This window comes from Drosophila subpulchrella, chromosome X (assembly GCF_014743375.2).
Source record: "Drosophila subpulchrella strain 33 F10 #4 breed RU33 chromosome X, RU_Dsub_v1.1 Primary Assembly, whole genome shotgun sequence".
Taxonomy (NCBI): Eukaryota; Metazoa; Arthropoda; class Insecta; order Diptera; family Drosophilidae; genus Drosophila; species Drosophila subpulchrella.
Genome location: NC_050613.1, coordinates 14819258 through 14833871, shown reverse-complemented (window position 1 = coordinate 14833871; position 14614 = coordinate 14819258). Strand labels below are relative to the sequence as shown.

At 39.0% G+C, this 14614-nt stretch overlaps 1 protein-coding gene and 1 long non-coding RNA gene across 2 annotated transcripts; both read right to left on the bottom strand.

Moving 5' to 3' along the window:
* Positions 1-3664: 3664 nt before the first annotated feature.
* LOC119557766 lies at positions 3665-4330 on the bottom strand. Its single transcript, XM_037870663.1, has 2 exons — positions 4221-4330; positions 3665-4159 (listed from the first exon to the last, which is right to left on the bottom strand). Exons 1-2 carry the CDS (start codon positions 4239-4241, stop codon positions 3710-3712), a joined length of 471 nt encoding a protein of 156 aa, XP_037726591.1. The 5' UTR covers positions 4242-4330; the 3' UTR covers positions 3665-3709.
* An 8592-nt stretch (positions 4331-12922) lies between these two features.
* On the bottom strand, positions 12923-13758 carry LOC119557853. The gene is made up of 3 exons (XR_005220122.1): positions 13629-13758; positions 13493-13570; positions 12923-13427 (listed from the first exon to the last, which is right to left on the bottom strand). It is a non-coding gene; the product is annotated as an uncharacterized LOC119557853 (long non-coding RNA).
* Positions 13759-14614: the final 856 nt, after the last annotated feature.

Below are 14614 nucleotides of genomic sequence, written 5' to 3'. Positions count from 1 at the left end.
GTTTCATTGAAATGTCAATTGCATTCTACAATGGCCTCCTTTTCGAGGGCTTACCGCCCCCGCCCCCACGACCCCGCCCCTCATTCCCAGGGGCCTCGGATATATCATCTATATATCGCTGTTCTCTTTTTTATTCGGCAACATCCATTGTGTTCGGACCTCTTTCCATTTATCTGTGTGTGTGTAAGTATTTCAATAAGTCCATAAAATGGCTCAATATCTGATGGATTTGTGTACTCCCTAATGGTTTGAGTGGGGTATGATGCTTATACATATGTGCAGCATTAATATTAATATATCTTAAAAATAGTTATTATATTGTGCGTCAAAAAAAATACACTGAAACTAAAAGAGAAATGCTTAAAAACGAATAAAAGCGGTGTTTCTAGAACAAGAATTATAGAAATCCTTTTTTAAATGGCACACTTTAAGCATTTGTTTGATTTATTTATAAATTATTATATTTCCTTGCGAATTCTTTGTTTAACTTTATATTGCCTCTTTTTTTTCAGATTTGCGATATCTATCAAAAAATGTGACCCAAAACTAGACCAAATACTATTAAACAATTTTTTTTTTCAAATTTTGTTATCCCGCTTTACAAATTTACCAACGAAAACAATTTATTTTATATTTCTGAAATCAAGTAAAACCAAGTTAATTTGAAAAATGTTGAAAAAGCTTCATAAGTTAAGGGCAGAAATGACTAAACAGTCTCAACCAAGTTCCACCATTCTGATGTGTATGCATTTATATAATATCCTGGATTCATTAGCCATTCGACAGTTTCCATGGCGACAGTCAGGCGAATACTTTCCATTTTTTATTCCGGCAATGCAAATACAATGCATTTCTTTTTGTATATGGGGCCTGAATGTAATAATCTATTGAGCCGCTTCGATTTAATAACTGCCGCGATTTGCTGTTTGTCATATTTTACAGTCCCGCTGCAAGGATAAAAAGGGGGAGGCCATGGAAATTCATTTTTCTGCAACGCGGACACATTTTGTCATCGGGGGAATGGGATGATGGGGGGCTTGCGGGCCCCCAAGGAGGGGGCATTAACTAGAGCCATCTGAATTGAAATGCGAATGAAAAATGTGCGCTCTGCACATTCTGGGCTGCCGATTGTCAAGAGCACTAATAAATTTCCACTTGCCACCGCTCGAATGCAACTCAGTCCGCCCGCTAAAACGCGGAAAACCCGGAAAACCCAGAAAGCCCCGTACCATTTCCCCACAGCTTATTAGTCACCAGGAGCATTTCCATTCAAAATTAATTCGCCAGCGCTGTATAAATCATATCTATATCATTTTTTTCTTTGGTTCTCTTGGGACGTGGGATAAGTGCAATTGGCATTCGCAAAAATGTGCAAAACTGTCACCTGAGTCGGATGTTTGCATTTTGAAAATATTATGCCCTGGGGATCGTTAGAAATGTCAGATCTTGGTCAGGGAATTTCAGGGCTTACCGTGAACAAATTATCGTCTAAAATATATCGTGTCAATTTTCGTTTCGAACGATTAAGCAAATACCATAAGCTTTTTTATAAATAATTTTCCAAGTTTTCTGATTCCAAGAAGACAACTTAGTTGATAAAGTAAAGATTTATGTTTTATACGAATGGAATTACCTATTAACCCATCCTTAAGACATAAAACATTATGGATATTTTCCCAGCTAACTGCACAGTTAAATCAGGAGCATTCCAAAGATAATAGAACGTTCACAGAATATCCCCAATAATTTGATAAAATAATGTGCCTAACTACAATTAGCCAATGTTTGCAGATTTAGTTAGTGTTTAGTTTAATTTGCAAGTGGCTCTTAACATTAATCAAAGTCAAATGATCAAAACACCATTTCGAAACTGTGTGTTTTGCCCGGCAAAAGGTCCATCCGAATTGAAATCCCCTGGAAACTGAGGCCCAGGCAACCGGTGTTAATTCACTTTACTCGGCAGAGGGGTACAGTTGTGCTTGGCTAATTACTGCAGTGTCCATAAATACTCACCTGCTCCGTTTTGAATGGATGCGGATGCCAAGCAGCCAGTTGAAAAGTGTCAGATTTTGGGCAAGAAGACCCAAATTCGAACCCGATACTCCAATGTTGGCCAGAAAACAGGCGGTCAGTTCTCTGCTCCTTGTCCAAAACAAAAACAAATCGAAAAAGTTTTAGAAATTCGAATCATGTAACGAAATACAAAGCCGAAACTCAAAAGTCCCAGAAACGGACACACACTAACAGCTGCACTTAGGAAATCTTTTTAACGAATTGCGATTTAATTGTACTAATATTAATGCAAGCACTTGGGTCATTTACCATTTGACGGACATTATTATATAATTTTTAAGGCTTTAAAGCAACAATTAGGCTGTTTTGAATCAAGTTAAATAAAAAATATAAAAACTAAATATTTTGATAGTTATTTTAACGTAATAAAGTGACTAATTTAAATTATAAATACATGTCCAATTGCTTTTTCTATATTTTTAGAAATACTTTAAAAGGCGCAAATAAGTAGGCAACGAATTTAGGTATACGGTTAAAGTACAAAATAAAATAAATTGCGGGGACAAAAAAACAGTTACTTAACACTTTTATTTTGACAAAAAACAATGGTCACACAACGTTTTTCTCGGTGTAAACATGTACAAAATTCTTTAGACTTGAAACAAGACTTTTGTTCACCCTTCAATGCGGTAATTTATGTGTGCCAGAAAGGGATGGGCAGAAAGGGCTAACTGCAGCAAGTGCAATTTTTGTGTGGGTGTGTGGGTGTGTGGGTGCTCCTTTGGGTGTCTGTGTGCGCTCGTGTACGTGTGAGTGGGCGCAACATGTGCTTATAATTATGTTTTCTCTGTGCGCCCATTTTAGTTGTTGTTGCCGGCCGACACGTGCAGCCTTTGTAAGTGTTTGTGCAGTTGAGAGTGTGTGTATGCATACAAATTACAGGCACAAATACACACAAACAGGCCCGCAGATACACACACACACATAGATACACCGGTGCATGTGAACAATCGGATCCCAACGAACCTGACCTCAAACTGCAATTGTAGACGCTTCATTTGAGGTCACAAAGGCAACAAAATGGCCCTGGAATTGTGGCCGAAAAATGTTCGCAAAATACCTCAAACAATGGCTTGGTTAAATCCAGAAAAGTAACTAAACAATTTTTGGCCAAATAATAATTCTGCTGTAAATTTTAAGCTCCTCTGACAAGTTCTTCTTGCATTTTCAAACCAACGGCTTACGAAGTCAAATCTTAAGCTTCCCAATTTTATATGATTCTATTTTTATCACTCATACGCCGTGAGAGCTAAAAATTACATCAGTGAATTGAAATATTCATTTCGTTGTTGGAAATATTTAAAGGTATACTTATATTTTTATACTTTATATTTTGATTATAAAACATTGAATTAAATACAAACTGATATCCACAAATCTGTGAACTAGATTTCTAATTACATACATTTATAACCCAGAAAAGTAGATAGATAAGTTCTTATTGATTTTTCACATAAATCTTAAGCTTTTAATTTATTTATTTTTGGGAAAAAAACACAAGCCAAGCTATATTTTTATCACTCATACGCTGTGTGGGCTTTAATTTAATGCAATTTATTTTTACCTTTGTACCTTTCAAAATTATTTTAACATTAAATTTTTTTTTAGAATTTTGTTCTGGTAACATCAATGCAGGTTAAGCTTGTCGGGAACTATTCTTTTTTGAGGGCGCCCGTGCCAGTTTGCCACTAATCTGTTTGACTTTAAAAAGTTGGCCATCGACCTCGGCGCAAGTAAAGAATTTTGTGCTAGCCGGGAAACAGATATGAGAATTTCCGCAATTGCGACAGGTAATCACATGTTTAGCAGATCGAGGCTTTGTCGGCTTCTGCACCTTTCCTCTTTTGGGTGTTCTGTAATTTGTCTGCGGATCGCTTGATATGTCTTGAAGCTCCGAACGAGTTGTATTACGATTTGCCATCCTGGCGCTCCTTCGAGGCGCGGAAATCGGAGCTTCTCGTTCGGGTAGTGAAGGCGGGTCTTCAACCATTTCCATAGCCTCCACAGTTTCTTCCGGTGGCGGTGACATTGGTCGATCCACAGTCATATTACAAGAGTTTTCATTAGTTTCCTCGGACACCAAAGGCTGAAAATGATATTTAGAAGCGTTAGAAGTCGTAGCACAATATTATTCCATCTATATGTACCGGAAATTGTTCATCGCTCATTGTGGTTTATGAATTGTTTTCTTATTTGCTTCAGGATATGTATATGTATATGTTACTGGGCCAAAAAATATAAGTGAATGTGATTTTTTCGGTTTGAATCTGGCACTCAATTTTCAATGGCTCCTATGTTTAAAAAATTGAGAACTAGGTTGGTGAAACCTGTATTAACTTAATACTATTAAGGCTTGTGTTTGATTTTGCTAACTTTTAGTTTACATCGTTTTTATAATCTGTTGGATAAGGTTACCCTCTCACGAGCTCGAGCGAATTGTGTTGATCCCAAGAAGGATAATATCAATCAAGTACTAAGAATTCAAGAACGAAATTAAAAATTTGATAGAATTTGAAATTTATCAGTTTGTTTCGTGTGCTGAAATCCGTGAATCAAAATATACATATGTAGTTGGAAATATCTAAAGATATATTTTGGATTTTATTTGTGTTAGTAGTTAAACACTGTACCTGTACCGATTAAAAAAAAATCACAAATTTTTAAATATAATAGATATTCTACTCCCATACCTATAAACCTTATTATATTTTGGTTCCCCTGCTCTTTCCACCTTTTCCCTGTTTTTTATCTAGTTTCCTCGGCTATTTCCAGCCTCGGTCGACAATTTACACCGTGTGCCGCACGCAAAACTCTTGTCAGTTGCAGCGATGCCAACAAAGAGCAGTTTCCCGCTTTTCCCTGCTCTTTGGGAGTGCAGGGGTGGCGTGGCAAAGGGGGGTCCGTTTTGGAGGGGGCGGCAAACAAATCCATTCAGCGATTTGTGCCAAATGTCGGCTGTTGGCTTTTGTCTTTTGTATGCGCTCAGTGACCTGCGAAAATGGCAGACGCTCATTGTGTGTTACCCGCTTTTCCCCGCCGTTTTCACAACCCCTCATTTTCCGAGCACCCCTGCATCCATTTTTTGTTTGTTCTTCGCACCTGCAACTCGGCAGGAAAAAGTGGTCGGAACAAAAAAGGGAGGGCCAACTTATCGGGCAGCCAAGTGCGTGGTTTTTGTCTCTTTTTCTTGAGTTTTTTAACATTTGTTTCTATTTAACCATCCTGTGCATTTAATTCAGTTCTTAATTAATTAAGCCGCAGTAAAATTTGAAGGCTCTCTTTTATTTTAGTAGTATTATTAGAAATATTAAAATGGTCTTAGCAGTCTTTTTATTTTTCATAATTTTGTATTTACTTAAGGGATTTTGTAAAATTAAATTTAATAGTTTTTTAATAAAATAATTTAATAATATAGGTTAAGTACAATGTTCAATTCTAGTTTTCTATATCTTTTTCCTGTTTGATTTTATTTTTACATTTCTGACGCGTTCTGACCATTTTAATGTCAGTGTCCAAAATGCTGCTGCAGTCTTTTCTCCTTCCGTTTTTTCCAGAATTTTCCTAGCAGCATTTTCCTTGGGCTATCTCGTTTCTATGGATGATTCTTTGTTTGCGCCCCTTTTCAATTTGGCCTTGGCAGCAAAGGGGGGCCAAGGGATATGTTTGGGGGGTGCAGACAGATAGCAAAGGACTTTCCATCCTGACGCAGGCAAATATTGTCTTTGCACAGTCGCATCTTTGACAGTCGCAGTCGCATTCTTAGCCCGACTTTTCTTCTTATTTTACCGCCTTTTCTCCGCTCCCGATTGTTTTTCCTTTTTTCATCATTTTTGTCCCCAACGTTTTCCTAGTATTTTTGTCACGAATTCAATAAATGATTTTTAAGCACGTTTTTATTACTTTTGCTTGTTGCTGCACACGGCTTTTCAGGCCTGCGTCCTTGTAATTTTTTTGCACAAACTTCCCTAAATTCCTCTACTTACTTGAGAAATGGTGCTGTTATTTATTGGTTAGCATGGGATTCGAGTGTCCCGAAGGGGGAAAGCAAATGGGTAACCGTATGGCAAGTGGAAAGCGGAAAATGGGCAAATGTGACTCGCAATTTCCAGAGAGTTGTTCTGAAAATGCGTGTGCATGACTCATATCTAAGCGTCGAGTCTTGTTACCAAAAACAAAAAAAGGGAAACAAAATAAAACAGAACCAAGCAGCGTTCACTCCTTACAAGAAAATGCACTTTGCTAATGAATTGAATTGTCTTCTTACAGCTCGAGTCTTGGACTTCCGTCGGGAACTTTGTGTTTTCCCTATAAACGCGGCTTGTTCCTTTGAACAACGCTGTTTGGATGATTATAAAAAATAATTAATGAAAATATTGCAAAAAACATTTAGTCTAGTTTACAACATACAAATGTTCTTATTTTATTATGTTTTGTTTGTATTTAAACAAATTTAAAAATCTTATTAGTTTGTTTTTATATATGAATGTAAATACTGATTTAGTATTAATTAATGCCAATTTTGAACAATTATTTACATTTCATAGATAAGAGTTAAAGAAAGTTATAAGCATTATAAAAAATTACTCCGTATATTTTAGTCATTCCTTTATTGCATTCAAAAGGGGTATTTAATGATTCGTTCTACGTTTTCACCCCTGGCTTTTACCCTTGTGTGTGGTCAAAGTTATGTTTGTTGAGGTCAATTTGGAATTGTTTCGACTGCCACTTTAATTGTAATTACCAACGAACGCTTGTGTTAGTTTTTCCCGATATTTGCCCATTTTCTTTGCAGCAGCTTTAAGGTTTTTTGGCGCTTTTGTTGCAACTGCTAAATGCGCATACGGTTTGGCCATATCAATAAATCATTGAGCAGACAGCGTTAAAAGCACTCTGTGTGTGAGATTCAGTGGCGTGGCAGCCGCAAGTCGCAGCCCCCATTGGGGGTTATCATACCCCCCGGCCCCCCTCGTCCTTGGATATGGATATGGATAGATATAGACGGCACGGCATATCAATATTCCGCATAGACGGATTGTATTTTCAATATTTGCGCAGCGGCAAGAAGAATGAGCAGAAGAATAAGCTCCAGTGGCTCACAAGGGGGGATTATCGGGGAAAGGGTGGGGGGGGGGGGGGGGCAGAAGTGCCAGTGACAGCAAGGCAGTATGCCCCTATCACACGGTACTATTTAAAGGGTGTTGTGTTAATTAAATTAATAAAAAGGCGTTGAGCTCAATAATATAAAATAAATATTTGAAATTCAAATAAGCAAAAATTAAAAAAAAATATATATATAAAATATAAAAATTTCAATTAATTATTATATTCATTTATGAATATTTACCCAAAAAAAAGAGGTTATCAAACTGTTTGAATGTTGACATTTAACAACTTCAAAATGTATTGTCATGGAAATGTGATAAATATTCGGTGGCATATAGTCATAAGCAGCGCCATATCCGTGGCGGAGATGGGTGGCGAAAAGGGGGTCGGTTGGGGTCCATCGACAGCGGCTTTTGTTGGTTTTGTATTGCAATGATTTAGCAGTTTTTCGTCTGTGTTTACGCTGTGGATAAGGTTTGACGGCGTCGATTGTCGTGAGCTCTCTTGTTCGCCAGACCCCCTTCCCTTCTGGCCCGCTCCACCCATCACTTTCGAGCCCCCCCCCCCCCCCCCCCCCCCCCCCCCCCTTTCGGTTGCATAAGAAATCAGCAAATTGTTGTGTTTTAATCGAACCCCCCTCCCCCAATTTTTTTTTTCAAAATTAGGGGGGCATTTTCTATGGCAGACAATAGACGGCGGTGCGCCAATAATCTAGCCGTCTCTCTCTGGCCCCCGTAGCCCTGTCTCTTTCTCTTTCTCTTTCTCTTTCTCCCTTGGAACACATATTAAGCCGCAGACTGCATTGAATTGCCGAGTGATCAATATATACACAATGCAGCGATGCTGCAATGCCAGCTACTTGTGTAAATAACTGTCAGCCAATTGTTGTTTAATCGCCAGCTTAGCCCTGTTCTCTATCGGTCTCACTCCCTCCTTTAGCCCCGTCTCACTCACTCACGCCCCCTTTAAGCCAACCGATTGTGAGGTTAAGTGAGATGACTGGGCTTTAAAAAACCCAACAGGAAAGTGGTTCAAATAAAATAATTCTAAATAAACAGAATAGCAACTTATATATTCCTGATGTTATTTTCGAATTGATAAAGGGTAACACAGAAAGCTTTTATAAGTGACTTTAAAGTTACATTCCTATGCCAAATTTAATTTTGTATTTGTTTTCGAACTGAATATTTTGGAACAATTGAAGATTATGCTAATCAACAGACTGGGAAATACCCTTTTTTTTTTTTTTTTTAGTATAACAAATTTATTTATTTAACGTTGATCAGCCAACTTAATGGCTATAAAACGTTGTCTACGAAGAGGAAAAATTAACGTGGAAACATAACAGAAAAGGAGATTAACAATATTTACAATAATTGAACAATTTCATTGCTTTAGGACTCGAGAGACCTGACGTCCTCTTGTCCAGAGATCACCGGGGTGCCTTCGCTTTAGTCTTCTTCTCGTTGAGATTCGGTTTGCCAGGGATGCTGCTAGGTGGTTCGTGTGGGCTTGTAGACGGTCGTTGTAACGGCTTGAGTGCATGTTTATCTGCTCTCGCACCGAGGGGATGTGAAGGTCGCAAGCCAGGACATCGTTCCTTACGTACCAAGGCGCATCCGCAATCGTACGTAGCGCCCGGTTTTGAATTCTTTGGACCCTCATGACATTTGAGTCTGAAGCGGTACCCCATATTTGTATGCAATACGTGAATGATGGAACCACTATCGACCTGTACAGCAACATCTTGTTGCTAAGGCTGAGCTCACTTTTACCTTTAAGCATCCAATTTAGTTTCCGCAGCTTGGAGCGACATGTTGCTGTAATTTTGGTTATGTGCTGCCTCCACGTAAGACGTTTGTCCAAAATCAAACCCAAGTACTGAGCCTGGGCTGATTGCGGTATGAGTGTGTCATGTAATTTCACTCTGGGGAGAATTTTACTTCTAAGAGAGAAGTTGCAGTGCTGAGACTTATTTCCGTTTATCGAGATGTTCCATCGATTCGTCCATTCGCCATACAAATCCAAAAAGTTTTGTGTGATTTGGGTTGCTTCAATTCGACACGTGGAGTTGGCAATAAAGGCTGTGTCATCAGCATATGTAGCCAAGAGGGTACCCAGTTCCCTAGGGTATGGCAGGTCAGCGGTATACAGAGTGTATAGTACCGGACCAAGAACGCTACCCTGAGGTACGCCAGCTCGAATGCATCTGATGGACGATCTTTCGCCTCTCACATCTACCATAAAATTTCGTTCTAAGAGATACGATTTTAGGAGAAGATATTGGGCAGTAGGCAGGAGAGTTTTCAGCTTATACAGCAAGCCATCGTGCCAAACGCGGTCAAAAGCTTCTTTGACGTCAAGAAAGACTGCTGAGCTGTACTGCTTGTTCTCGAACGCTCCAAGGATGTGCTGCGTTACCCGATGTGCTTGCTCTGGGGTTCCATGGTGACTTCTAAAGCCGAACTGGTGGTCTGGAATGGCGTCCTGCACACTTCTTACTGCCATCATTCTACTAAGAAATATTCTTTCGAATATTTTAGAGAAGGTGGGCAGTAGACTTATTGGTCGGTAGGATGCAACAAGGTTTTCCGGTTTTCCTGGCTTGGGTATCATCGATATCACAGCACACTTCCACTGTGTGGGAAAATGGTGGATACGTAGCATGGAGTTGAAAAGAAGAACTAGGAAAAGTATACCCTTCCTAGGTAAAGCCTTGGCAATTCTGCTGTCGATCCCGTCGAAACCGGGAGCCTTACTGCGTTGCAGCTTGCGAATTTGAAGGCAAACCTCTTCCGGACTCACGTGTGGGATAGGTTCAATCGCCGAGGAGGGGGCATTTAGGAATGCTAGGGTATTATCCACGTCTTCAGGCTTAGCAAGATTGAATGGCTGAAAGCCCCAAGCTGTTATATTTTCTGCTCGACATTTCACCGATTACTCACTGATTACCGAATCTATGACCATTTCTACGCAAAATAGTCTGTTTTTGATCATATTATTATACCCTAGAAGTGGGTATTATTAATTCAGTCAGAAACACCAACTTCAATGGATGACTATATTTCTGGAGCGATATGATGTATTTATATAGCTGACAGACAATGAAATAGTCCATAGCAAGTCCAACATGTTTAATGTTTACTTATTAACTTTACATTATATTTCAAATGCCTTGAATTTCGTTAGTGTGGTAATAAACCAAAAAAAAAACATAGTAAATCTATTATAAAGCTTAAATAAATATAAAGAAACATAAACTAAATTAAATCGCTCTTATAGTTGAATCTTTTCAATCCCTGAAATAAAGGAACAAGGTAATAAAAATTCAACGAATGGGTGCCGGGCTTTTTCCGAAGCGGAGAATAAATCTGATGGCTAATTAGTTGCACATTTTACATTAATGAATTTTCATGGAATATCTCTCTTTTTTATTATTTCGGATGGAAAGTTTTGTCATAAGAAATTCCACAAGGCATTAGCGACAGCCGACGCCAACGCTGCACTTTCCACCCACCGCCGCCCTCACAAAATTCTCATTGGAGTGGCGGCTGCCTTTGATCCTGTGGCCCGGGCTAATTGGATTTAGTTAGAGCTAATAAAAACGTTTACAAAAGAATTTTATTTTTACTGCAAATTGGCCTAAAATAATTATTTTTGCTTGAACAACAAGAGGAGCTATGGAAATGGATTGATGGAGTATTTACACACCCATTAATATTGTTTCAAGTGATGCGGAAGTAAATCTTTTTAGTTTTGCTTTTTAAATAAATATAGATCTAAGGATGTATTTGATTTTATATACTTGCCTAAGGTGTTTTCTAAAATTTTGTTTAACTGAAATGGCGGGTGGTAAATATGTTATGTGGTAAATGATATGTGCTATGCAAAAAAGTCATCAACTAATTTAATATTTATACTACAGAAAATATGTTATACATTTTTAGATAATTCCCTGTTAAACCGTTTTACCCTATCCAATAAAGCAATATCCAATGATCAGATCACTGGGTATCGAAGCGCCTAAACTCGCCCCTCCTCAGTCGCCAATCCACTCTCCTGCTGGGCCTAATGAACTGCCCCAGAGTGTTGGCGATAATTGCCTGGAATTTCGCCCCTCTTTCTTCCTGAGCAGGTCGTGGGAGTTTTTACAGACCCTTAAGGACCCCATCCCATGCCATGGCCTACCATCCCCCCGACAGACAGACAGCTGTTGGCCGTTCGAAGAGCTCAAACACGTCTTATCGACATATATCGATAAAAGAATTAGCTAAATCGTGACTGCCACTTTGGACATGTCGCTGCCATTAATTATGGCTGATGACATGACGACACGACAGTATCCAAAAAAAATCCGCATTCACATCCGCCTTTCATGGTGCTGATTTTATTAGCTGGCCCACTTTCGATTAAGTCCGTTACCCAAGTTGTGCTCACCTAATTAAAATCGACTTTTTGTGCAATTAATGCCCCCGAAATCAAATTATCCGCTGCGGGTCCGCAAAGTTTTTCCAGCTCGTGGAAAACTTTGCCAGCGCAACAAGGAACATGTTTTCGATGAGGGTCTGGTTGTGTGTGTGGTTGGCGGAAAATGGGGAAGTGGATATCCGTGAGGTACTTTCTCGACATCGATGAATTTAACTTCTTTTGTTTGGTTTACTTCGAACCACCAGATTTCAGTGACATAAATTTGAACGATACATATTGTGGTTAATGTACTAGTTAGCTTCTTTAATTCTCTACGTTTATTTTTATCCCTCACTGGCAGATATAAAGGGTATTTTGTATTTTAGGAAAAAAGGAAAAAAGTGTGTAACAGGTAGAACGAAGCTTTTCCGACCCCATAAAGTATATATATTCTTCAGATCCGGATCAACAACAATACATGTGATAGCATAGGTTTTTCCGCCCTAAAAGAATAGTGTTTTGGCTGGCAAATTGCAAATAAAGGCCAGAACAAGGAATGGCATGCCTCGTTGAGCTCGTTATTTAATTACCAATCAATTGGCATTCAGGCCTGGAAATTTTCAATTTTTTAATTTCTTTGCAAAAAATCGTGATGAAAAATGCGAAAATCGCTTAAAACTACACTTTTTAAACGTGATTGGAATTATTAGCATCGGTGGCAAGCTGCTCAAAACAGTCGGAATTTTTTCTGTATGCCCCGATTTAATAAAAACTACGGAATGAAAAAAAGTATTTTGACCAAAAAATCTGAGTACCAAAGAACATATTTTATATATATAATATTTTTCTATATTTACATAAAATATTTTCTCATTACCAAGGACTCTACTCAGAATTATGAAAGTGAATTCTTTATTGAACTGCATAAGCATCGATCAGTTATTTATTTGTTGTATGTCCTTATGTTTTGATTTGGGCAGTTCCTCCTTCGATTTCTGATTGATGAGGTGCTTGCGATAGCTGACCGAAAGCAGGTACACTTTCTACAGCATTTTTCCCGTCTCAGCCGTGGTCATGGCAAACACCTGGAAGTTCGTCTCACGAAGGAACGGTTCTGAAGAAACGGCGTGGACCCTACGTACCCTCCATATCGCTGTTGAGCCCCTCCGACTTGATCCAATCCGTCAGGGTTCGCTGATCTTCCAGCCCATGTTTCTTGGAATCAAGGGCAATCGGGGGACCATTGTTACATTTGTAAAGATAATCTCCCGATCGCCCTTGACCCCAAGAAACTTGGGTTGGCTGATCAGCAGACCTTGAATGATTGGATCGAATCAGAGGGGCTAGACAAACCATACAGCGGTATGGAGGAGTACGTAAGGCTGTCCACAGCAAGTGGTATAATGCTAACATTCAGCATCGTCGCATTTGTAAAGATGATCTACAGAACCCAGTCGAAAAGCCCCTTCACAGAACTGTTTTCTTGGGGTTCAACTACTTTTGAGGAAGATGCCTTGGACATCAGGCATTCCATTGCTTTTGAGGGTGGAGGCCTTTCCGCTTCTGACGGATTCTTCCAAATATCCGATGACGACGGCAGATCGGGATCGTATAAATCCAAAAAGTTCATACTAATGGGAGGTTCGGGTGTAAAGGTAGGGTCATCGTCCAACTCTGGTGCCATTATCTACATCGAAGAGATGTTCCGGCACCCGTTTCGCCTCGTTCTGGGTGGGTAATCGTCGGATCTACCGTGCATAGTTTCAGGGTTCCTCTGGTTTCTGATGGTCAAAACGACGCCCTACAGACAAAACTCGTCGGGCGACGGTTCTAAGATCGGGGCACTGAAATGGTTATAATGAAATGAAATGGTTTGAATTATTTGCCTAACTTACTAAATACGGCTTACCAAAGGGAAAGAAGTTCAGATGAGGTGTCTGTTCGTGATGGTTAAATTATCTCTGGATCTTCTACAGGCACTAGGGCCCTAAACAAATATATTATAACCCATGTTATAAGTAGGGAAATTATTTGTTCCATCCTACCTTTCAAAATAATTTAAATTCCTCCTGCGCTTCTTTTGGCTCTTCGTTGGCGTCATGTTCCTGTGGCCCATTCCAATTCGACGGAGTACAAAATTCGACTTTCGACAGCGCAGAATTCGTGCAAGAAAAATAATTACAGGACCAGTGCCTACAGCCTAAACCCAATTTTATTATTATCAAATGTCGTACTGAATTGTCAGGCGTCAAAATTTTCAACAACTCCATCGGGTTGCTGCGTTGGTAATTGTTATTCCATAAATCCCATCTGCTCTACACCAGAGTTGTTACCATATTTCCTCAGAAAGCTATGTCAACTCTATAACATTACAAATTCACAAGTTGGCAATATTTATTTTAAAATCAATTTAGAATGTATATTTTATTTTATATATTTATTAGATTTTACTTTCGAAAAGGTTTAGGGTGGATCTCACAATACCCAGGTTATTTTTCCTATTCATAAGTTTTTATTTAGGTTTGAATGCTCCACATCAATAGGAATTCCCTGGAATTCTATTCCAAAATTGGTCAACAGACAAAACACTGTTTATTATCTTAAAGTTGGTTAGCTGATTAACGGGTAATGATAGTCAAGGCACTCGACTATAACGTTCTCTCTTGTTTTTTATTAAAAGTTTTCCTGTGAATTTAGCCAATTAATACGAATAACTCAATTACCAAAATAAAAATTGGCCTGTGTTTTCAAGAATAATCAACCCAAAAAAAAACAAAATTCCATTTTATTTGCTTCCACTTGAGGGGTCAAAGTCAAGCTGGGAGCATTAACCCAAAGACGGGGCTCACAAATTGACACAAATAAAATGTTGAGTGGTCCTTCAGCCCCCGTTCACCCGACGCCCCTGGCCAACAGTTTATCATGTCCGCCAGGAATAATTCAACTTTACTTATTTCACACTTCAATTTTGTAGGTAAACAAAGTTCTGTTTTCGCGCTGTGAGAGGGCCAACCAAAAAAACGAAGAAAAT

Bases quoted from the DNA above. Each gene is read 5' to 3' on its own strand.
- LOC119557766 (XM_037870663.1), bottom strand. From the start codon at position 4,241: ATGAGCGATGAACAATTTCCG. The intron at 4,160-4,220 runs GTACATATAGAT...TATCATTTTCAG, and splicing joins TGAGCGATGAACAATTTCCG to CCTTTGGTGTCCGAGGAAAC.